This window comes from Macaca mulatta, chromosome 15 (assembly GCF_049350105.2).
Source record: "Macaca mulatta isolate MMU2019108-1 chromosome 15, T2T-MMU8v2.0, whole genome shotgun sequence".
NCBI classification, from domain to species: domain Eukaryota; kingdom Metazoa; phylum Chordata; class Mammalia; order Primates; family Cercopithecidae; genus Macaca; species Macaca mulatta.
In genome coordinates this window covers 52850322-52874795 of record NC_133420.1, presented here as the reverse complement: position 1 = coordinate 52874795, position 24474 = coordinate 52850322, and the positions used below count along the sequence as shown (strand labels likewise).

The window sequence follows — 24474 nt, the reverse complement described above, 5'->3', positions numbered from 1 at the left end:
TTCTTTTCATTATTATTTGGATATCTTTCTGCATGTTACTGTTCTTCGATTTTATATTTTTTTATATACTAATATATATGGCCTTAGCTTAGGTGCCTTTCTTTAAGAATAGTAAAGGCTGTTGTCTCTAAGTCAAACTGCTTATATTTAAATCCTGTTTCTTCTCTAATTGTCTAGCAGTGCAATCTTGGGCAAGTTACTTTGACATCTTTGAGCCCCTAATAAAGATAATGATAATATAAAGTTTAAGGTATTGTAATGGTAAGGATTAAAGTGGAAAGCACTCAATAAATGATGGCTATTGTTACTACCATTATTCTTTTTTAGTTTTCTATTTAACTTATGAAGAAAACTTTGTTTGATTGTTGCCTTTGATATTATATTTTTCACTTTGTATTTATCTCCAGTTCACTTTTTTAATCACACTTGGAGAATTTACATGTTGACTTACAGCAATTGAGGCTTTAACTGTTGTTTTCTCCCCCCTTCTCAGTTTTCTCATGTGAATAACTGATACCAATGATAACATTTTTTCCCATAATGTTTTCTGTTGTAAGTAGAGCTTTTCACCCTAAAATCCAGTGTATATATCTTCATTTTCTGTATCTAGGTTTCCCATCACTTCTAAATTTTGACAGAGTGAAATATTACTACTACTTTGATTAAAAAAATGACTGAAAACGCAGTCTTCTCACCCTTACTTCCCTTCTTTTGGGCTTTCAATGATGGCTTAACAGACCAAGAGCGTGCTTATTGTACGTCAACAGTTGCATGAACAGTTAAGATTTCCCCTTTTGGCAAAATGAGATATAAATTAAAAAAAAAACCAAGAATCCTTTTTGTGGAGGAGTTTTGTCCAGAAGGAAAACTGCAATAGGAATTTTTTTTTTTTTTTTCTTTTAGACAAGGTCTTGCTGTGTCGCCCAGGCTGGAGTACAGTGGCACAACCACTGCAGCCTCAACCTCCTGGGCTTAAGCAACCCTCCTGCCTCAGCCTCCTGAGTAGCTGGAACCATAGACATGCACCACCATACCCAACTAAATTTTTCTGATTTTTTTGTAGAGATAGGGTCTGACTTTGTTGCCCAGGCTGGTCTCGAACTCTTGGGCTCAAGTGATCCTCCTGCCTCAGCCTCCTAAAGTACAGGGATTACAGGCATGAGCCACTGTGCCCAGCAGAAAAATATAATAGGTTTTAAAAATTCATGAAAGATGCATTTAAATCTCTAATTTTTAATATTTTATAGCATAAAAATTTTCTATAAGATGGAATCAAATTAACTTATAAAATGAAGAAATATCTTTATCTCTTAATTCCATAAATGCCACTATAATCTATCCTATAGTACATTATATGTAGTAATATTAGTTATGGACATACCTGAGTCTTAACAGTGGAAGTAATGATGAACAATGATAATTACAAAGTCATTATCTACTGTTAGCCATTTTTTATGCATTGAAATTTTGACTTTATATCCTTTCTCCTTTCTAGAGCTAAGAAAAGAAATAAGTCTGGCAATGCTGATGCCACTTATCCTTTTACATTCAGATGCAGATAAAACATTTAGTAAATTCTTCAACTAATTTCTACACTATTGCTAGTTAGTCACTGTTGCTTTATGGAAATATGTAGACAAACATGTGGATTGCTTTCCTTTCAAAGAGTTCTGCATCGCCTAAGTAATATTTTTATGTTATAAGTACACTATCTTTCATCTTCCCCTGAATGTGTATGCCGTATTTGATGAATTGTTTTCTTACTTCTATATAGAATCTAGAGTGAACTTCCCACATGTTAGCTCCAAGTCAACCTAAATTTGACATACCACTCTTAAATTATCTAAATATTCTTTGTCCTTCCCACGTGTCACCACTTTCTTAGTTTTTTTTTTTTTTTTTCTTTTTAACCTCAGTTTTCATTTTGTTACTTGACTTTCTTTTGGGGACCATTATTCACAAGAAAGAAGAATCTGCCTGCCAGTGCAGTCTTACTAGAATGGCAGCTGAATTGAGATATAGATAGTAGGGTGCTAACTAGTCCTACTCACTAATTAAGTGACTTTTTTTATACCAGCCTCTCAGGACTTTCAGTTGCAGATTTATGACTCAGCAAAATTTTCACATTGCTACAGGCCATAGGCCTTTACATTTCCTTACATGTAGGCATAACAGAGCATATTAAATTCATGAATGCCTATATAGTCTCTTCTCTTGGCAGTGAATAGTCTACAATTCTTATGTTTCAGTAATAAAGACTAACAGATGTTGCGTATCATAAGGACAGAAATCCTACAAGACAGATGAAGGAAACTGATGGTAATGACAAATAATAAATGCTTTTTTGGTTGTCAGTTGTCTTACTAATAAATTATATCCAATTATAAGTATTTATTGTACAATTACACATGCAGAGTTTAACTTTGGGAAGATTCTAGTTAGTGGAAATGGATCATCCTTTCCAAGTCAAATTTTTTTCATCTTGATGTTATTTTACTGGATTTGTTAGCTCTCATGTTACTTTGCATCTTAACTTTTATACGTAATTCTTTTGTTATTGTTGTGGTTTAAAAAAATATTAGCAAAAGTCATCTCTCAGTATGTGTGGGGGACTGGTTCTAGCACCAAAATCCACAGATGCTCAAGTCCCTTGTGAAAAATGGGTATTTGCATATAACCACATATATGTACATCCTCCCATATACTTTAAGTCATCTCTAGACTACTTACAATACCTAATACAATGTAACCACTATGTCAGTAGTTGTTATATTGTAGTTTTAAACTTTTTTATTGTTGTATTGTTATTTTTATCTTTTCCAAATATTTTTTGATCCAAGGCTGATTGAATCCATGGACACAGAGGGCCAGCTTTACTTTGTTTTATAGAACAGGGTTATATTTGTGGAGAATTGAGCATGATAGTACAGTAAGTTACCATAAACCTCCTTCATATACAATTTCCCCTGTTATTACTATTCTGCATTAGTGTGATACATTTGATATAATTGATGAATCAACAGTGATACATTAAAGTTCAGGTTTTATATTAGCATTTACTCTTTGTGTTAAACAGTTCTGTGGGTTCTGATAAATTTATAGTGTCTTATATTTACCATTACGTTACCATATAGAATAATTTCACTGCCCTCACATTCCCTTCTGCTCCACCTATTCATCTCTTGTGTACTGCAACCCTTCTATGATTACTTGTTAGTGCCAGGAATTTTATTCTATGGTTTTTTGTTGTTGTTGTTGTTGTTCTTTTTGAGATGGAGTCTCGCTCTTTTGCCGGGGCTGGAGTACAGTGGTGCGATCTTGGCTCACTGCAACCTCTGCCTCCTGGGTTCAAGCAATTCTCCTGCCTCAGCCTCATGAGTAGCTGGGATTACTGGTGCATGCTACCACGCCTGGCTAATTTTTTTATTTTTAGTAGAGATGGAGTTTCACTATGTTGGTCAGGCTGATCTTGAACTCCTGACCTCTTGATCTGCCTGCCTTGGCCTCCCAAAGTGCTGGGATTACAGGCATGAGCCACCACGCCTGGCCTGTTCTTTGGATTTTCTACATAGACAGTCATGTCATCCACAAAGAGTTTTATTTTTTACTTTATAAATGGTATTTTTCTTTTTTTATTGATAACATTATATAATTTTTCTGCAATTGATGGAATAGAATACATTAATTGATTTCAAACGTTTAACTGGCCTTACATACCAGGAATAAATCTTTTGAATTCTTTTCTTTAACAATAAAATGTTTAAATCTGATACCTGCTAGATTGCATAGTTTCACCCAGTTCAGACAAGTCCATATCACTGCAGGACCATGTTCTACAGTTGTTATGTCAGTGGATCATGTGTTAATGTTAAAAAGCTATGAAATATGTCTTTCATGGAAAAGAAATTAATGTTCATACATGTTAAATGTGGCTCATTTACTGTAGTTTATTTTAATGAACTGTAGAACTCTTGGGAAAAACATTTAAAAATCCTTAAGTATTTTGCAGGGTTGGGAAACAAGATTTTAAAATACATTCAAGAGTGAAAATATACTCTTGAATTATTTTAATCATTATATTCAAAGCAATTTATTCTATTTGTTAATGTTGATTTAATGTATATGCTACAACTATTTGAAATGTCAGATTAAAAATGTGTTCAGAAGTAGCAAGTCTTTCTTAATTCCTTATCTTTAGTGTGTGTACTTTGAAAATAGTTATTTTACATTTATGGGGTGTCTTTTTGCTTAATCTGATCTACTTTTGAGCAGTTCAAAAGCAGAATGAAAAAGCAGTTTGAATGATATAAATATATCAATATTTGATTAGTGCTGTAATAAATGAGGAATGAATGAGTCTTTTTTTTTTTTCTTCTTTGCAGTCCCCAAAGCTCCAGAGATAGATCCAGTAGAGTGTTTGGTGGCAGATAACTCTGTAACAGTAGCTTGGAGAATGCTAGAAGAAGATAATAAGATTGACCATTTTATACTGGAACATAGGAAGACTAATTTTGATGGACTTCCACGTGTAAAGGATGAGCGATGCTGGGAGATAATTGATAATATTAAGGGTACTGAATATACACTATCAGGTAACATGTCTGCATTTCAGGAATCTCATTCTCAGAAGATAAATGTATTCTTGAAAAATATTTTGAGTTACTTTAAAGGATAAAGTTTTTAAGTTTCTTTAGTCACACTGACTTTTTAGATATTCATTATGGAAGTGATTTTCTCTTGAAATATCAAGGAAACCCTTTTTTTTTTTTTTGAGACAGGGTCTTGTTCTATTATCGCCCAGGCTGGAGTGCAGTGGCGGGACCTTGGCTCACTGCAACCTCTGCCTCCTGGGTTCAAGCGATTCTCCCACCTCAGCCTCCTGAGAAGCTGGGACTACAGGCACGTGCCACCACATTTAGCTAATTTTTGTATTTTTTGGTAGAGACAGGGTTTCACCATGTTGGCCAGGCTGGAAACCTTTGTTTTTATTACTTTTGGACATTTGTAACATAGTAAAACAGAATATATGTAAAATAAGTATGAAGGGATATTCTGAAAACATTATTGCAGAATAACATTTAATTTTTACCTTGGTTTTCTGACTCTTAAAAAGCTGTTGGTTTTTTAGATGTTCTCAGTAACCATTTCACTGATAATGTAAATGCTGTATTTACATTATATGTGATAATGTAAATTACTGTTTTAAGATTACCTTCATGTTAATAATTAAAGAAGACCTGTGACTTGGTATAATATTAGAAATTCGTGTTGACCTTTTGAAAGCCGTTATAAGGATGTCTCAATATATAGTGGACTTTGGATATTTGAAATGGCAAAATATTGCCTGAGTTGTCAGATGCTTATTATGCATGAGTAGTAATATTAGGAGCACCATTATTGAGCCATACCATTTGTCAGAAGATGGGCTCAAGTGTATTACATATAGTACATCTCATTTAATCAGCATGTTACATCTCATTTATCTTTACAACAACTGTGAAGTTGGCTTTATCATTTCTGTTCTACAACTAGGAAACTGAGGCTCAGTCAAGTTGTTGACAGTCCCATAGCTAGTAATTTCTAAACTGCGATTTTAATCTAGACTGTACTTCAAAATGTTTGTTACTAACCTCTGCTTTACTTCCTCTTTAAATTCATTTTCACATAAAAAACGTTTCATAAATATAAAAATTATTTAGAGTGTTCACTTTAAATTGAATGTGTTATTATAAATTGTACCATCTCTCTTTGAGTGAAATACTACTTTTAATGAGGCCTGAAAGGGTACTTTTTAATCACTGAGTTAAAATAAAAGTTGATAAACTATATGTGTTTCTTTGAATAAAATAATAATTAAATCATGATTCCTCTTATTTTGAGCATATCACTCTTTTTTTTTTGAGATAGAGTTTCACTCTTGTTGTCCAGGCTAGAGTGCAATTGCATGATCTTGGCTCAATGCAACCTCTGCCTCCCAGGTTCAAGTGATTCTCTTGCCTCAGCCTCTCGAGTAGCCACGCCGGCTAATTTTATATTTTTAGTAAAGATGAGGTTTCTCCATGTTGGTCAGGCTGGCCTCAAACTCCTGACCTCAGGTTCGGGAGTTAGCCTCCCAGAGTGCTGCGATTACAGGCATGAGCCACTGTACCTGGCCACATATCACTCTTTTAACAAATTCATACTCTTCCTGAATACAGAGACACGGTACTTAATGTCTGAAGGCTCATACTCATACTTTTGGGAATAGAGTCCTTTACTGTTCATGTCTGAAAACCATGTTTTCATTTTTTCAGGCTTAAAATTTGATTCAAAGTATATGAATTTCAGAGTGCGAGCTTGTAACAAGGCTGTGGCTGGAGAGTATTCTGATCCAGTGACTCTAGAGACCAAAGGTGAGATCAGTAACTCTTTATACAGCATAAAACAAAGCTTAGCAGCTGATGTTATTCATAACTTTGTAACAGGAAACACTTCATGTTATGTTGAATTCCTTCTCTACTTCCCCTAGCCTAGCTTTCGCAACAGTAAGAATTTTAAGAAAGGGAAAATAGGACTACGGTAGTGTTTTTCATTGGGTTTTCCTATATGATTGTATTCATACAAATAAAATAGACTGAGATGATGATATTGTATTTTCTGGTGGATGCTTGATTTATACATTTCAATATATAAATAGGTAAGTATCACCGAGATTTGTCCAGAGTTTTCCCATAGAATGGATTAGTGGGGAATCAATACTGGGGAAGTATCTGTTTAGTTCAGGTCCTCTCTGTTTTCATGAATCTTATTGCAGCAGTTAACATTTATATAGTTTATTAATGGTTACAAAACACTTTCAATTCTTTATTAGATAATTAAAGTCATCGAGAGATCAGTATGCTAGATATTATTGATATCCATATTGCAGATGAAAAAATAGTTTTAATATATTAAATGACTTTCCCATGATCCCTAGACCTAGTTTGGAAAGGTGTGAATAAGTATCCACTTTTGAGTTCTGTGCCATCCCTTACTATGAGCCTGGAACCTAGGTTCTTCTAGTCTCTGAGAGCAATTTGGATTTAATGAAAACTCCCTAGGGTAGCACACTTGAATACAGAGGATATTTTTAGGTATTTACCAATTTGAAGGTTATAATGCTGGAGACTTTCCCAGTTGTGAGATGATTATTGACTGGGCTTAATTCCAGAACCAGACTCTACACATTCTTGTAGGCACTTGGGACTTAAGGCATTCCACTGACCTCTAGTTCATACAGCATTTGAATAGGTTTACCTGCCAGAAATTTGATTGGATTTGGAGGATGAAAAAAAATCATATCAGAATAAAACAAAATATGAGGCCTATAATTTGTTGATGAGACAAACTCAGAAAAATGTTTGCTTCACAAAGGTCTAAAATAAAGTCTATCTTGAAGTAATTTGTTTGGATTAGCAAATGTTTTTATTTGAGAACTGAACTATAGGTAACTTAGCTAAGGAATGCAGTTACTCTGTATTACATGTTATCAAACTGAGATGTTACTGTGGTTTCTTAGAGGTTTTTACCATTTTAAAATACAGTCATATATAGGAAGATAATCTTTTCTATATAACTTGAACTGTTTTAGCCCATCAAGTAAAATTCATTACTATTATTATTCTTCCTCAAGAGCATCGTATTTTTAAAATTTCTTTTGTATCTTTTCATTTACTCTTTATATTTAATGACCAAAGTTAGACCTAAATGTGGTGAATTATACATTTCTATGCAAATTCCATAGATACAGGAAAATTAATGACTGGCTTGTAGTTTTCTTCGAGCTGGGCTGGCTACTCCTGTTAGCAATGTTTGGATGTTACTGGTCAAACTCTTAATCTTGGGGTTTGTAGAGAGAAACTAAGTTGATTCTAGGCCTTTTCAGCACTTCTTCACTGTTGAGTAAACCCTCTGCGGTAGGAATAGACTGAAACTCAACTCTGAGACCCATGGAACAGTGATTCTGACCTTCAGGGAGTTCCAGAATAAAGTTAGACTCCTGCATGGCCATGAGTCACAGATTTTCTAGGGTTATTCCATAGCAGTAAGAGCTGCATAGGAAAAGTCCACATTTTTACAAATGACACACTGAACAGTTGTTTACCAATTTATTTGGCTTGTTGCAGCCTTTTTCAACCAACCAGTAGAAATTAGTGTATGGACAAAAAATGAGAGAGAAAGGAAGAAAGGTGGAGATTAAGTAGTTGAGCCTACTAAAATTTCATATGCTTCCACTTAAGGTTCTTGATATGGAAAATAGTGATCATTGTTTATTTCTGCCCTCTAACATGTGTAGCACTATTTCTTCTGGCATTGAAATTCTCAGAAGTAAAGAGTAATATAAGTTCTTATCACCAGAATATTTAGGGTATAAGTTATTTTCTTCTGAAGGTAAATGATATTAAATTACTAAATCACAAATTATTCTCCAACTTTAATTGATAGTGGCTATGATATAATTTTATAGTACCAAGAAAGCAGCCAGTGGCACAAAGTTAAACATGTGAAACATATCTGTACTCTGATTTTTGGTACTTTGTTTTCACAGACTCTTAAAGATATGGGAACCGGTATCTAGTTGTATTATAGGACTTAGGACTTATACAAGGGATAGGACCTCACTTTTGAGGCTAGTCTTTTTATTATTATTATTATTTTTAACTATAGAGTGTTATCTCTGTTACATTAAGGAGCTCTATAACTTAACTGAGGTCCCATAAAGGGGTAGTGTACAAAAAGAAAGAGAGATATGAAAATGACACTCCTTAGGATTGAAACCCATGCCTTTTTGTTTGGATGCTGCGGTATTTGATAAATCTGGTTTTAGGTGGTTTTCAATGGCACTATCTTTTTTTTTTTTTTTTTTTTTTTTACCACCTTTGACAACAGTATTGCTGGTGGCCCTTCTCTCCAGCATAACAAACATTAGGGGACAGCCTTAGGATTTCTTCCTTTTTTAAAAAAACAGCCTTAGGATTTTAGCAAGTAGTTGAGAATTGGTGGCACCTTAGAGTTAAATCCAGTATTCTTTCTCAAAAATGTATTGCTCTCACATGCAATACCTAATGACTCACATATAGATGTTAACTTTATTAAGGCAGTTCATTCTTGGAAATGCAGGGTATCAGTGTTACATAATCCTAACCTTTTGACAACCTGTCTATTAAGGAATTCTATTTCTATTTTTACTAAAAAGCTGCATTATTGCTGCATTATCTCTTTTTTCTGTAAGTTCATTTCTGTTTAAATACAGATTTTGAAAGCTGTGAACTTCCTTGTATTGTATCACATTTACTGGAAGCTCTGTGGTCAGTAGAGTTGTATTCAGAATGTTGTTTCATAAATAAAAACAATGAACAATAGCTCCAATACATAGTTGAAATTAAAGTGCTCTTTACAGAACAATAGGGGATAAAAGGATTGTTGATTCATTAGGTAAACAGATATGCATCATCAAACAACAAAATAAACACATAGAGAGTCGTAGTTCACAGACACACTGAAGCCTTAGCTAAATTAAGTAATATCCGTAAGTGAAACAGGGTTTTGTAAAGGGATACTGTATTTCTTAATATATACTAGAAGTTCGAACCTTTGGAGGGAAGTAGAACTAACAGGCAGATTAGTTAGTAACTGTGTAATAGCTGATACCTTGCAAGATAAAGATTCCGAGAGTTATATTTTAAGATAAAAGGAATGGTGTGATCAGTCATGAATCAATACATTCTAATGATTTACCCTAAATTTCCAAGGAGGGAAGCGTATACCTTGCTTCACTGATTTCCTAAATTAGCAGTTCTGAGTAAGTCTTGTGAAAAGTATAGATAATTCCTCAAAATATCAAATAATCTGGAAAGCATAGTTTTATGTTTTTTGTTTTTTGTTTTTTCATTTATGTGGTCCCTTTTCCCTCTGTACACTTGGTCATGTAAATTATCTGTCAGCTGGGCCAGTTTCCTTGTTCTGCCATCATGGCCTCAGTTTCTCCATGTTTGTCTTACTTTGAAACTGAGAGTTTAGGTATGAAATTATTAAATATTAGAGTATCAGAGAAAAAGTGTATGCCAGGTTCTATAATTTTTTACACTATGTAACTTTATCCTTCTCCTTAATTCTTCCAGTTCCCCTTCCTATTTTGTCGTAACAGTCAACTGATATCCTAATAACAGGAGATTTAGGTTACTGTGTACTCACTGAGATTTTAGTAGAATGAACAGCATAAATGTCAGTGACCATGCAAGTACATTGTATTTGATTGGAGTATAGGATATATTGAGAAGAATAATGGGAAATCAGATAAGAATTATAAATTACAGCCTGATTGTTGAGAATTTTAAGTGCTAGGATTATGAATTTGTACTTTATTTTCTGTATTCAGTATTGAATTGATTGAGTTAAAAATAATGTGATAGCTGTGTTTCAGAAAGTGGAGATATGCTATATTTTAAAAATATATTGAAATATTATCTTGAATAGCACTTAACTTCAATTTGGATAACTCCTCATCCCATTTGAACCTGAAAGTTGAAGATACCTGTGTAGAGTGGGATCCTACTGGAGGAAAAGGTCAAGAAAGTAAAATGAAAGGAAAAGAGAACAAGGGCAGGTAAGCTAGGCCATTAAATCTGCCATATGGACAAATGCTTGTACACTGGTTCTTACTTAACAATAACTTTCATTGAAATTCTTAGTCAATATACCTATGATATTTACAGTATATTGGTAGCACCAAAGTGAAGAATATAATACTATTTGTCAGTAGTTTAATATGTCATTAACATTTTTTGTTACTTTTGTTTTAGTTTCATCCCTAATCCTCTTACACATTTTCATTTCATTATTCCATTTTTTTGAAGTTATATATACAGAAACTTGAATTGCTTAGAAGAAGTTTCTAGTTTAATTCCTGAATTTTAGACTTATAGATCACCTATCTTACCTGCAGGTCTGGTCTGCACTAAATGACAGCGTTTAGCAGGTACAACCCTAGGGTCTTCCTTCTGATCAGCAACACAATGAACCTAAGCGGCAGGTTTGAGGGCCTTTTGTTATTGTCATAACTAACTTACTTAAATAAAGTCAAAGCATGTGAGCCTCTTTTTTAATAGAAGAAATTTTTGCTCAAACTGAAGATAAATGCCTTTGTGAGCTACAATAACAAAAATGAATCCCCAAAAATTCCTCAGCAGGCCTTTAATCTGATTTTGTTATAAGCTGTTAAATTTAAGTTGTAAAACAGTTTCTTAACAGTTGCCTGTTTTTATCTGACAGTGTCCATGTTACTTCACTGAAGAAACATACAAGGTGATGATCTATGTCTGTCTAGTTCTAGGACTTAGTATAATCTAGCTTGGCTGATTAAAAAAACTTTAATTTTTTCTTTTAACCAATAAGCAGAAGCCATTGCGGCAGCCTTCATAAGCTAAAATACTGCTCTGTGTAGACTGTATTGGTAGCTTATGTTTTGAATTTACATTGTAGTGTGCTGCATATTATTCGGATTATATTGTATATGGTAACAAAGTAAGCTCTGCTTTAAAGTCTTTCTTGAATTTTTTTTCCTTATCTGATTTATTTTTATGCTTTTACTCATACCTGGCATCTTTCTTGTTGTACTGAATAATATTCACTAGTCTAACATTATAGCTTCGCTTTTATTTGTATTTGACACATAGCAGGTTTGAAGAGTTCTCTATTTTATAATAATTAGGCAGTTTCAGAATCAACAAGGATAAAAAATAAAGGTCATTGCTAAAATTGTCAAGACAGTTCCAGAAAGATGAATTGTTTCAATTTGCATGAGTAATATAATGCTTATTTGAAGATACTACATATCTTTACTGGAAACCAGAATGTATTCTCTTTTCAAAATTATCTTCCTCTTCTTTTCAGTTTATGTACTTGGTATTGGGAAAAGTGATTTTATAGTGTATGATAAATTGGAAAATGCTGAATTTAACAGTCTATGAATAGACTACATATTTGTGATTTAAGGTTATATTATTTCTTTCTCCCTTCCTACTTTTTAAGAGTATTTTACATATAGGCTACTTGTGGAATGTTATATGCATTTATATATTCTTTCCATAAATATTTGTTCACTATAGGATGTCTGCTGGATGTTATAGGATTTATAGGGATAAACACTGTCTGCTTTCAAGAAATTTGCCCTAACTTATGTAGATGAGATGTATGTGCAAATAGCAATAATGCAAGGTAGACATATGTACAATGGTAAGTGTGAATAAAGGTGCTCAGAGGAAGAAAGATGCCCAGAGCTACCAGATGTTGAGGTGGTTAGGTAGGATAGTCAAACTAACAGTAATAATCAAACATTTATTGATTTGCTGTGATAGTATAAGCAAGAGGCCACAAAGGAAAGAATACTCACTCCCCCATTGTTCAGTTTTTCCCAACAGAATGGCACTGGGTGAAGGTCACGTAAATCAACACAGATCACAAGTAGTGGATCTTCTCACTGCAGCAAGCCCCAAACAAAAGGCTCCTGCCGGTTTATGGACCTGAGAGCCAAGAAGGTGGGCAGTGAGGGCTAAAATGGGAAAAATACTAAAACAGAGGGGAGAAAAATATTTTCAGACCATCACTCCTCCCCTGACCTCTGCCCTAAAGGAGTTTTATGCAGAGACACCTGAAAAGCAACTCAGCCTAGGGCCTCTCTCCAGGAAGAGGACCTCTGAATAGAGGTGCCTAGGGTAAGATTGCAGATACGGTGTACGATCATGATGGGGAGAAGAGTGGAACTGCAACTCTCTCTCGAAACTACAGTGCACTAGCTGTGCACCAAGTCTGGTGTGAGGAGGGCAGCTCACCCTACCCTGTGCCCCGACCCTGCCTCATCAACGCCTGCCTATGCTTAGGCCTGAAAGATCACACACAGGGCGCATGCATGTCACTAGACGGCACGCCTGCCTTCTTTCCAGGAGAATTTCCCAAGGACTGCTGCCTGGAAGCTTATGGCTAATGTGGAGCTGACTGTAGTTTGCCAAATTAAGAAAATGCCCCGGGCATTCTTAGGAAGAAAGATGTGCCAGATTTGATCTTTAAGATGGCTGAATAGGAACAGCTCCGGTCTGCAGCTCCCAGCAAGATAGATGCAGAAGGCAGGTGATTTCTGCATTTCCAACTGAGGTACCCGGTTCATCTCGTTGGGACTGGTTGGACAGTGGGTGCAGCCCATGGAGGGCGAGCTGAAGCAGGGTAGAGCGTGGCCTCACCCAGGAAGTGCAAGTGGTCGGGGATTTTTCTCCCCAACGCAAGGGAAACCGTGAGGGACAGAGCCTGAGGAACCCTGCACTCCAGCTCAGATACTGCACTTTTCCCACAGTCTTCACAACCCGCAGACCAGGAGATCCCCTCCGGCGTCTACCCCACCAGGGCCCTGGGTTTCAGGCACAAAACTGGGTGGCCTTTTTGGCAGACACCAAACTAGCTGCAGAAGTTTTTTTTTTTTTTTTTTCCCATACCCCAGTGGCACCTGGAATGCCAGTGAGACAGAACCGTTCACTCCCCTGGAAAGGGGGCTGGAACCAGGGAGCCAAGTGGTCTGGCTCGGCGGGTCCCACCCCCTCGGAACCCAGCAAACTAAAATCCACTGGCTTGAAATTATTGCTGCCAGCACAGCAGCAGTCTGAGATTGACCTGGAATGCTCCAGCTTGGTGGGGGGAGGGGCATCCGCCATTGCTGAGGCTTGGGTAGGTGGTTTTCCCCTCACAATGTAAACAAAGCTGCTGGGAAGTTCGAACTGGGTGGAGGCCACTGCAGCTCAGCAAGGCCACTGTGGCCAGACTGCCAGATTTCTCCTCTCCGAGCAGGGCATCTCTGAAAAAAAGGCAGCAGCCCCAGTCAGGAACGTATAGATAAAACCCCCATCTCCCTGGGACAGAGCACCTGGGGGAAGGGGCGACTGTGGGCACAGCTTCAGCAGACTTAAATGTCCCTGCCTGATGGCTCTGAAGAAAGCAGTGGACCTCCCAGCACAGCGTTCAAGCTCTACTAAGGGTCAGACTGCCTCCTCAAGTGGGTCCTTGACCCCCGTGAATCCTGACTGGGAGATACCTCCCAGTAGGGGCTGATAGACACCTCATACAGAAGAGCTCTGGATGGCATCTGGTAGGTGCCCCTCTGGGACGAAGCTTCCAGAGGAAAGAGGCAGCAGTCTTTGCTGTTCTGCAGCCTCCGCTGGTGATACCCAGGCAAACAGGGTCTGGGGTGGACCTCCAGCAAACTCCAGCAAACTCCAGCAGACCTGCAGCAGAGGGACCTGACTGTCAGAAGGAAAACTAACAAACAGAAAGGAATAGCACATCCACTCAAAGACCCCATCTGAAGGTCACCAACATCAAAGACAAAAGGTAGATACATCCACAAAGATGGGAGAAATCAGCACAAAAAGGCCGAAAATTCCAAAAGCCAGAATGCCTCTTCTCCTCCCAAGGATCACAACTCCTCGCCAGCAAGGGAACAAACCTGGATGGAGAATGAGTTTGATGAATTGACAGAAGCAGGCTTCAGAAGGTGAATAATAACAAACTCCTCCGAGCTAAAGGAGCATGTTCTAACCCAATGCAAGGAAGCTAAGAACCTTGAAAAAAGGTTAGAAGAATGACTGACTAGAATAACCAGTTTAGAGAAGAACATAAATGACCTGATGGAGCTGAAAAACACAGCACGAGAACTTCGTGAAGCGTACACAAGTATGAATAGCCGAATCAATCAAGTGGAGGAAAGGATATCAGAGATTGAAGATCAACTTAATGAAATAAAGCAAGAAGACAAGATTAGAGAAAAAAGAATAAAAAGGAATGAACAAAACCTCCAAGAAATATGTGAAAGGACCAAATCTACATTTGATTGGTATACCTGAAAGTCACAGGGAGAATGGAACCAAGTTGGAAAACACTCTTCAGGATATTATCCAGAACTTCCCCAACCTAGCAAGACAGGCCAACATTCAAATTCAGGAAATAAAGAGAACACCACAAACATACTCCTGAAGAAGAGCAACCCCAAGACGCATAATCGTCAGATTCAACAAGGTTGAAATGAAGGAAAAAATGTTAGGGAAGCCAGAGAGAAAGCTTGGATTACCCACAAAGGGAAGCCCATCAGACTAACAGCAGATCTTTCTGCAGAAACCCTACAAGCCAGAAGAGAGTGGGGGCCAATATTCAACACTCTTAAAGGAAAGAATTTTCAACCCAGAATTTCATATCCAGCCAAACTAAGCTTCATAAGCGAAGGAGAAATAAAATCCTTTACAGACAAGTAAATGCTGAGAGATTTTGTCAGCACCAGGCCTGCCTTACAAGAGCTCCTGAAGGAAGCACTAAACAGTGAAAGAACAATCAGCACCAACCACTGCAAAAACATACCAAATTGTGCAGACTATCAAGACTATGAAGAAACTGCATCAACTAATGGGCAAAATAACCAGCTAGCATTATAATGACAGGATCAAGTTCACACACAACAATATATTAACCTTAAATGTAAACAGGCTAAGTGCCCCAATTAAAAGACACAGGCTGGCAAACTGGATAAAGAGTCAAGACCCATCAGTGTGCTGTATTCATGAGACCCATCTTACATGCAAAGACAAACATAGGCTCAAAATAAAGGGATGGAGGAATATTTATGAAGCAAATGAAAGAAAGAAAAAATCAGGAGTTGCAATCCTAATCTCTGATAAAACAGGCTTTAAACCAACAAAGATCAAAAGAGACAAGGCCATTACATAACGGTAAAGGGATCAATGCAACAAGAAGAGCTAACTCTCTTAAATATATATGCAGCCAACACAGGAGCACCTAGATTCATAAAGCAAGTTCTTAGAGACCTACAAAGAGACTTAGACTCCCACACAGTAATAGTGGGAGACTTTAACACCCACTGTCAATATTAGACAGATCAATGAGACAGAAAATTAACAAGGATATTCAGGACTTGAACTCGGCTCTGGACCAAGCAGACCTAATAGACATCTACAGAACTCTCCACCCCAAATCAACAGAATATACATTCTTATCAGCACCTCATCACACTTATTCTAAAATTGACCACATAATTGGAAGTAAAACACTCCTCAGAAAATGTAAAAGAATGGAAATCATAACAGTCAGTCTCTCAGACCACAGTGCAATCAAATTAGAACTCAGGATTAAGAAACTCATTTAAAACCACACAACTACATGGAAACTGAACAACCTGCTCCTGAATGACTACTGGGTAAATAGCAAAATGAAGGCAGAAGTAAAGATGTTCTTTGAGACCATTGAGAACGAAGATACAATGTACCAGAATCTCTGGGACACATTTAAAGCAGTGTGTAGAGGGAAATTTATAGCACTAAATGCCCACAAGAGAAAGTAGGAAATATCTAAAAGTGATACCCTAACGTCACAATTAAAAGAACTAGAGAAGCAACAGCAAACAAATTCAAAAGCCAGCAGAAGACAAGAAATAACTAAGATCAGAACAGAACTGAAGGAGATAGAGACACTAAAATTCCTTCAAAAAATCAATGAATCCAGGAGCTGGTTTTTTTAAAACATCAACAAAATAGATAGACCACTAACCAGACTAATAAAGAAGAAAAGAGAACAATCAAATAGATGCAATAAAAAATGATATAGGAGATATCACCATTGATCCCAGAGAAATACAAACTACCATCAAAGAATACTATAAACACCTCTATGCAAATAAACTAGAAAATCTAGAATGGATAAATTCCTGGACACATACACCCTCCCAAGTCTAAACAAGGAAGAAATCGAATCCCTGACTAGACCAATAACAAATTCTGAAATTGAGGCAGTAATTAATAGCCTAGAAACCAAAAAAAGTCCAGGACCAGATGGATTCACAACCGAATTCTACCAGAGGCAAAAGAGGAGCTGGTGCCATTCCTTCTAAAACTATTCCAAACAAAAGAAAAAGACAGACTCCTCCCTAACACATTTTATGAGGCCAGCGTCATCCTGATACCAAAACCTGGCAGACAACAAAAAAAGAAAATTTCAGGCCAATATCCCTGATGAACACAATGCGAAAATCCTCAATAAAATACTGGCAAACTGAATCCAGCAGCCCATCAAAAAGCTTATCCATCATGATCAAGTTGGCTTCATCCCTAGGATGCAAGGCTGGTTCAACATATGCAAATCAATAAACGTAAGCTATCACATAAACAGGTCAAATGACAAAAACCACATGATTATCTTAATAGATGCAGAAAAGGCCTTCAACAAAATTCAACACCCCTTTATGCTAAAAACTCTCAATAAACTGGGTATTGATGGAACGTATCTCAAAATAATAAGAGCTATTTATGACAAAACGACAGCCAGTATCATACTGAATGGGCAAAAACTGGAAGCATTTCCTTTGAAAACTGGCACAAGACAAGGATGCCCTCTCTCACCACTCCTATTCAACATAGTATTGAAAGTTCTGCCTAGGGCAGTCAGGCAAGAGAAAGAAATAAAGCGTATTCAAATAGGAAGAGAGGAAGTCAAATTGTCTCTGTTTGCAGATGACATGATTGTTTATTTAGAAAACCCCATTGTTTCAGCCCCAAATCTCCTTAAGCTGATAAGCAACTTCAGCAAAGTGTCATGATTCAAAATCAATGTGCAAAAATCAAAAGCACTCCTATACACCAATAACAGACAGAGAGCCAAATCATGAGTGAACTCTCATTCACAATTGCTACAAAGAGAATAAAGTACTTAGGAATACAACTTACAAGGGATATGAAGGATGTCTTTAAGGAGAACTACAAACCACTGCTCAAGGAAATAAGGGAGGACACAAACAAATGGAAAAACATTCCCCGCTCATGGATAGGAAGAATCAACATCGTGAAAATGGCCATACTGCCCAAAGTAATTTATAGATTCAGTGCTATCCCCATCAAGCTACCATTTGACTTGCTTCACAGAATTGGCGAAAGCTACTGTGAACTTCATATGGAACCAAAAAAGAGCCCTCATAGTGAAGACAATCCTAAACAAAAAGAACAAAGCTAGAGGCATTATGCTACCTGACTTCAAACTGTACTACAAGGCTGCAGTAACCAAAACAGCATGGTACTGGTACCAAAACAGATACATAGACCAATGGAGCAGAACAGAGATCTCAGAAATAAAACCACACATCTACAACCATCTCGTCTTTGATAAACCTGACACAAACAAGCAATGGGGAAAAGATTCCCTATTTCATAAATGGTGTTGGGAAAACTGGCTAGCCATATGCAGAAAACTAAAACTGGACCCCTTCCTTACACCTTATACAAAAATTAACTTAAGATGGATTAAAGACTTAAACATAAGACCTAAAACCATAAAAATCCTAGAAGAAAACCTAGGCAATCCCATTCAGGACATAGGCATGGGCAAAGACTTCATGTCCAAAATACCAAAAGCAATGACAACAAAAGCCAAAATTGACAAATGGAATCTAATTAAACTAAAGAGCCTCTGCACAGCAAAAGAAACTATCATCAGAATGAACAGGCACCCTACAGAATGGGAGAAAAATTTTGCAATCTATCCATCTGACAAAGGGCCAATATCCAGAATCGCCAAAGAACTTAACCAAGTTTACAAGAAAAAACAGCCCCATCGAAAAGTGGGCAAAGGATATGAACAGACACTTGTCAAACATATGCTAACAAACATATGAAAAAATGCTCATCATCACTGGTCATTAGAGAAATGCAAATCAAAACCACAATGAGATACCTTCTCATGCCAGTTAGAATGGTGATCATTAAAAAGTCAGGAAACAACAGATATTGGAGAGGATGTGGAGAAATAGGAACTCTTCTACACTGTTGGTGGAAGTGTAAATTAGTTCAGCCATTGTGGAAGACAGTGTGGCAATTCCTCAAGGATCTAGAGCTAGAAATACCATTTGACCCAGCAGTCCCATTACTGGATATGTACCCAAAGGATTTATAAATCATGCTGCTATAAAGTCACATTGCACACGGATGTTTATCAGGGCACTATTCACAATAAAAAGACTTGGAACCAATTCAAATGTCCATCAATGGTAGACTGGATAAAGAAAATGTGGCACATATACACCATGGAATACTATGCAGCCATAAAAAAGGATGAGTTCATGTCCTTTGCAGGGACATGGATGAAGCTGGAAACCATCACTCTCAGAAACTATCACAAGAACGGAAAACCAAACACCACATGTTCTCACTCATAAGTGGGAGTTGAACAATGAGAACACATGGACAGAGGGAGGGGAACATCACACCCTGGGGCCTGTCAGGGGGTGGGGGCCTAGGGGCGGAGTAGCATTAGGAGAAATACCTAAAGTAGGTGACCGGTTGATGAGTGCAGCAAACCACCATGGCACGTGTATACCTATGTAACAAAACTGCACATTCTGCACATGTACCCCAGAACTTTTTAATTTTTAAAAAGAGAAAAAAAAATCACACACGGGATTTGGGCCTGGAGCTGGAGTCCTCCGACAGGTTATTTAGCCTGATAGAATTTGGAGGACTTTCATTAAAGAAGTGGTATTTAGGCTGGTTTTTGAGCAAGTGGGAAAATGTGTGGTTAGACTTGCACTGAAAGGGGGAACCACCATAGCAAAGGCACTGAAGTATATGGTGTGAGTTTAAACAACATTTTGGCTGGTATATTTAGCTATATAGTGATCTCTAGGGGTGAGAAGGCTAGAAAGGCAGATTGAGACTAAATCAAGAACCAGAATGTCATGCTAAGTCGTTTGTGAGTAGTATAGAAGTACATGAAGATTTTTAAATAAAGGAATCAGAGTTAGCTTTATCTTATAATAATGAGCAAGATGAATTGGACAGTAAAGAAATTATTTGGGAAGCTGGTAAAACAACCCAGACTAGAGGTAGCTGAAGAGCCTTACTTAAATTCAGATAGTTAAGTGGTCAAGGTGTCCTTTAGAGAAGTAGGGTGAGGGAGGGGATGGGAGGAGATCACGCTTGACATAAAACTTACTATAAGTTGTTTCTTGAAAAAGTGACTTAGGATTGGAAGTCTGGAATGCTGCAATGGAAGAGTTTTTGTTATTTAACTTTTCTCTGAAATTAAAGTACCAATGTCAATAGTTATGTCTGTTTTTCTTTTCTCCATGCTTCCCTTTATTTCTTTACTACTGGTAAGTTACAAATTTTTAAAAATTGTTTATCTGGTTATCAAAAGAGTTCTTAATACATTTTGAAGCAGTGCCAAGTGACATTTTTCTCTTTATTTATATGACGTTCACTTTCTATTTGTTGCCCTGAGTTACTTGGGAAATATTTTTCAGAATGCATGTTTCCTCTCAGCGGACACTCTGACCCACCAGTTGGAGAGGTAAACTGTCAGTATATTTTGAAAAAGTTTCCTGATTGTTTCTGATTCTGTTGTGCCTTTTCAATTGACAATCATTGATGTATTACAAAATGCCAAAGGCCATTGTTTTTCCAATTTAGTACTTTGGCTCAGGAAGATACAGGTGGTCCTTAATTGATAATATCACATATTCTCTTTACTCAGCTGAGCTCATTCTAGTCAGATATTGTACACTTACTCTGTACTGAGGATACAGAGATGAGATGTGGTTCCTAGCAACAGTTAGTCCCCTTCCCTCGGCTACTCCATAGTCAAGTTCCTCACTTGCCGTAGCAAGCACCAAGGGTGCCGTATGATAGATTGTGTAAAACCTGTCTTTTTATCACCCTTTTAATCCCTGCTCCTTGATAGGGGAGTTTTGTTTTGTTTTACCTCAGTGGCTCCTAGCGCAGATGAACAGCAAAATCCTGAAATTCTTAATTTAAAAACACAGACATGTGTTTCTCAAGCCTGCCCTCCAGTATCTGATTTAGTAGTTTATGGTTAAGTCCTGGTAATTTGCATTTTTAAAAGTTCCCCAAGTGGTTCTGATGTGCAGCTGGGTTTGAGAACCACTGGTTTGGCTCATTTAATTCTTCCTCACTCCTGATTACACGTTTACTTTAACCTCTCATCTCCTTTCATTTGATTCTTACCTAGTTAGCCAAAACAAAATCTTGTTGACTTTCTTTGCTGTTTCTCAACTGAATAGCAACCATAGTCATGACTATTAATGGTAAGATAGTACTAGCAATACTAAAAAACATTGGGGTTTAAAATGAAGTTAGATATAATGAAGAGCTAGTGTTCTCAGGTTACTGTATCCCATCTGCCTTCTCTAGTTACAAAAGTAATTTTTCACAAATACTGACATGATTAATTAAAACTGTGTTCATTTTTGTATAGTTACCAATATTTGCAGTTGAATAACTTGAGTGGAGGAAGATTAATATGCAGTCAATTTATGAATTGGTGACTTGATGAACTGGGTAATCTTTGGTGACCTCTGCACTCATTTTTTTAAGGGGAGAATGTACTTTCATTTCAGATAATCTCATATGAACTTTTGGAGAATAACTGTCAACCACATGAAGTTCTTTTATTACATAGGTGTTCTGGAGACCTAAAAGCTTTTTTGTTATAATTTATATACCATGTTGAAACAATTTTACTTTTGCCTTCTTCCTTTTCATGTCTTCTTTTAATGTTGCATCTAAAACATTGTTTTTTCACACCTTTTTTAAAAAAAGCAACAGCATGGTTCTTTCATGAAATATTTCCAGAAGCCTAATCCGAAAAGAGAAAAGTATAGCTGGTTAAAGGAGGGAGGAAGCCCTAAAGCTGGCTTCTTCGCATAATATCTCTGTGGCATCTGTGGATTCCTTTGAGTTCAGCACATGGTTTAAAAAACCATTGATTTCAAGAGTCTTTGCCCTTCACAAGATCAGGAAAATAGAGCTACATGTACTATTTTTTTAAACTTTGAGGCAAATATAATGTTTTCCCCTGAGCTTAAGATAAAGCTTTTGAAAACATACAGACCTTTTGTAATCAGGCTTTTAACATTCTCTATCAGCTTATATAAAATGAATCGGAAGGAAAATTATGATGCAGTTATTTCTTCCTGAGTTACCAGTTGACAATGTTTGCAGTTTTACTTTCTTACTAGTTAATGACTCTTAAAAGTATTGTATAAGTATCAGCTTAGAATACATGTTCATCCCAAACCTTGAAAAAGTGAAAACAGGTATTTTTGTTATTCAGAATAAAGAGTATAAATGTTTAGTAATTTTTATTTGTTTCTATCCCTCATTTTGGAGATCTCAACAACTATTCTGGAACTTTCCCCCTCACGTTCTGTTTTGCTGTCCCCCTACCCAATAGCAAGAAACTACTGCCTACCTTAGCACAAGTTTCACAGAAATTTTAATCTACCTATCCACATTCAGCTTTGTTCATGCTATCTGTTCAAACAACCTATAGTCAGTTTTCAATTGTCTTTTTAAAGAAATATCTTTATACAAAGGACCTTTGAAATCCCTTGGGAAGAATTAAACTAAGTCATGTGAGTGTTATAGTTCTAGACTTACACTTTTGCTATTTAATATTATACACTAAAAAGGAGACAGTTGAAGTGGTCCTGAGTTCTTCAAAATTTGTCTAATAAATCTGCTTTCTGACAGCAAGACAACATTTAAATAATGCAGAACGAAGTCACTGAATCATATGAAATGAATCATATGAAATGACTTTAAGTTTTACCTGTATTCTTGCTTTGCCTTTGTCAGGGATTTCTATTCTAGTATTCATAGCTTATATTAAAATCTACTAAGTTGATTTTAGGAAGAAAATTTCTAGTGCTATGTTAGAAAAAAAGTGTTTTTATTTCTAATTAGTGGTGAAAATATAGTTATCCCCATATCCCCTAAATAATTTTAGGATAATCTTGACCAAAAAATCTTTTGTTAAATGTAGTAATTCAGTATAATTAAAATGTTATTTTGAAAACATCTTTGGGACTTAATCTATTTTGAGTTTTTGAAAGTTAGCAAACATCCCAATACTCTCCAGTTTTCCATATATCATATAATTTGATATAAGAGGAAGTCAAGGTGGATCTTGGCTATTTGAGTAGGAGAAATGCTTGATAATACTTTTTATTATCCTGTGCATGGATTTGGACAATTGCCATTTCCATCTATTTTTTTTTTTTTTTTTTTGAGATGGAGTCTAGCCCTGTCCCCCAGGCTGGAATGCAGTGGCATGATCTGGGCTCACTGCAACCTCCGCCTCCCGGGTTCAAGCGATTCTCCTGCCTGAGCCTCCCAAGTAGCTGGGATTACAGGCACCCACCACCATGCCCAGCTAATTTTTGTATTTTTAGTAGATGCGGGGTTTCACTGTGTTGCCCAGGCTGGTCTTGAACTCCTGACTTCGTGCTCCGCCTGTCTCGGCCTCCCAAATTGCTGGGATTAGAATTGTGAGCCACCGCCTGCAGCCCCCCACCCCGCCACCTTTTTTTTAGACGGAGTTTCGCTCTTGTTGCCTAGGCTGGAGTGCAATGGTGCGATCTTGGCTCACGGCAACCTCTGCCTCCTAGGTTCAAGCGGTTCTCCTGCCTTAACCTCCTGAGTAGCTGGGACTACCGGCATGCGCCACCACGCCCTACTAATTTTGTATTTTTAGTAGACATGGGGGTTTCTCCATGTTAGATAGGCTGGTCTCGAACTCCCGACCTCAGGTGATCTGCCCACCTTGGCACCTCCCAAAGTGCTGGGATTACAGGTGTGAGCCACCACGCCTGGTCGCCATTTCTATTTTTAAGAAGTTAAGATTCAGAGCAAAAATACTCACTGCTTATAAAAAGAGTTATTTAGTCAGGATTATAAGAAGGAACCTATCTTTGCCTTTATTTACCTGCAAAAAAGGTAAGCTGTAACTCATCTTTCTTGAGTCCTTCTTTTTTCTTTAGTAAGTCTTGTCACATTTTAGCATTGTTTGTTTCAGCCATGTGTTCTTTGTGTAAGCCTTGCTCAGTCTGCATGCCATTAGTGTTTTCAGCCTGCTTTGTATTGATAGCTTCTTACATTTCAGTGTTTATAATTGACAGCGCTGTTTAATAATAGTTCGGATCAAATTGAATGGTTGTTATTTCTATAACATAATGAGAAATCTTTTCAGAGGTTCCTTCTATGATTTCTAGTTTTAGTTTATGAAACATTTACAATATAAAATATCCGTTTCTCTTTTTTCTTTTTGTTTATATAGAAGTGGTACACCATCCCCAAAACGAACATCTGTGGGCTCCAGGCCACCAGCAGTAAGAGGCAGTAGAGATCGTTTTACTGGAGAATCGTACACGGTGCTGGGTAGGACAAAATATAATTGTTTTTCATTATCTCAGATTAAAGGCATCACAATCACACTGGTGGACTTTCCACTCAAAGTGGCTATCTGTACATTGAATAAATCTTTGCAAGAAGTTCCTCCCAATTGAAACCTAATTACTTTGGGGAGTTTTCAGATTGTCTTATTATTATTGATACTTTTAAAACT

General features: G+C 36.9%; 1 protein-coding gene across 5 annotated transcripts in view; it reads left to right on the top strand.

Annotated features, from left to right (window-relative positions):
- FSD1L (fibronectin type III and SPRY domain containing 1 like) overlaps positions 1 to 24474 on the top strand; it is a 90748-nt gene that overhangs the window by 50902 nt on the left and 15372 nt on the right. For 2 of the 5 annotated variants that reach the window (XM_015117147.3, XM_015117149.3), the window contains 5 exons: positions 4383 to 4592; positions 6294 to 6392; positions 10495 to 10624; positions 11290 to 11322; positions 24187 to 24287. In XM_015117147.3, the coding sequence (XP_014972633.1) occupies positions 4383 to 4592; positions 6294 to 6392; positions 10495 to 10624; positions 11290 to 11322; positions 24187 to 24287 (573 nt within the window). The remainder of the gene's footprint in view (positions 1 to 4382; positions 4593 to 6293; positions 6393 to 10494; positions 10625 to 11289; positions 11323 to 24186; positions 24288 to 24474) is intronic. The other 3 variants (XM_028835010.2, XM_015117151.3, XM_001109699.5) reach the window with 2 other exon arrangements.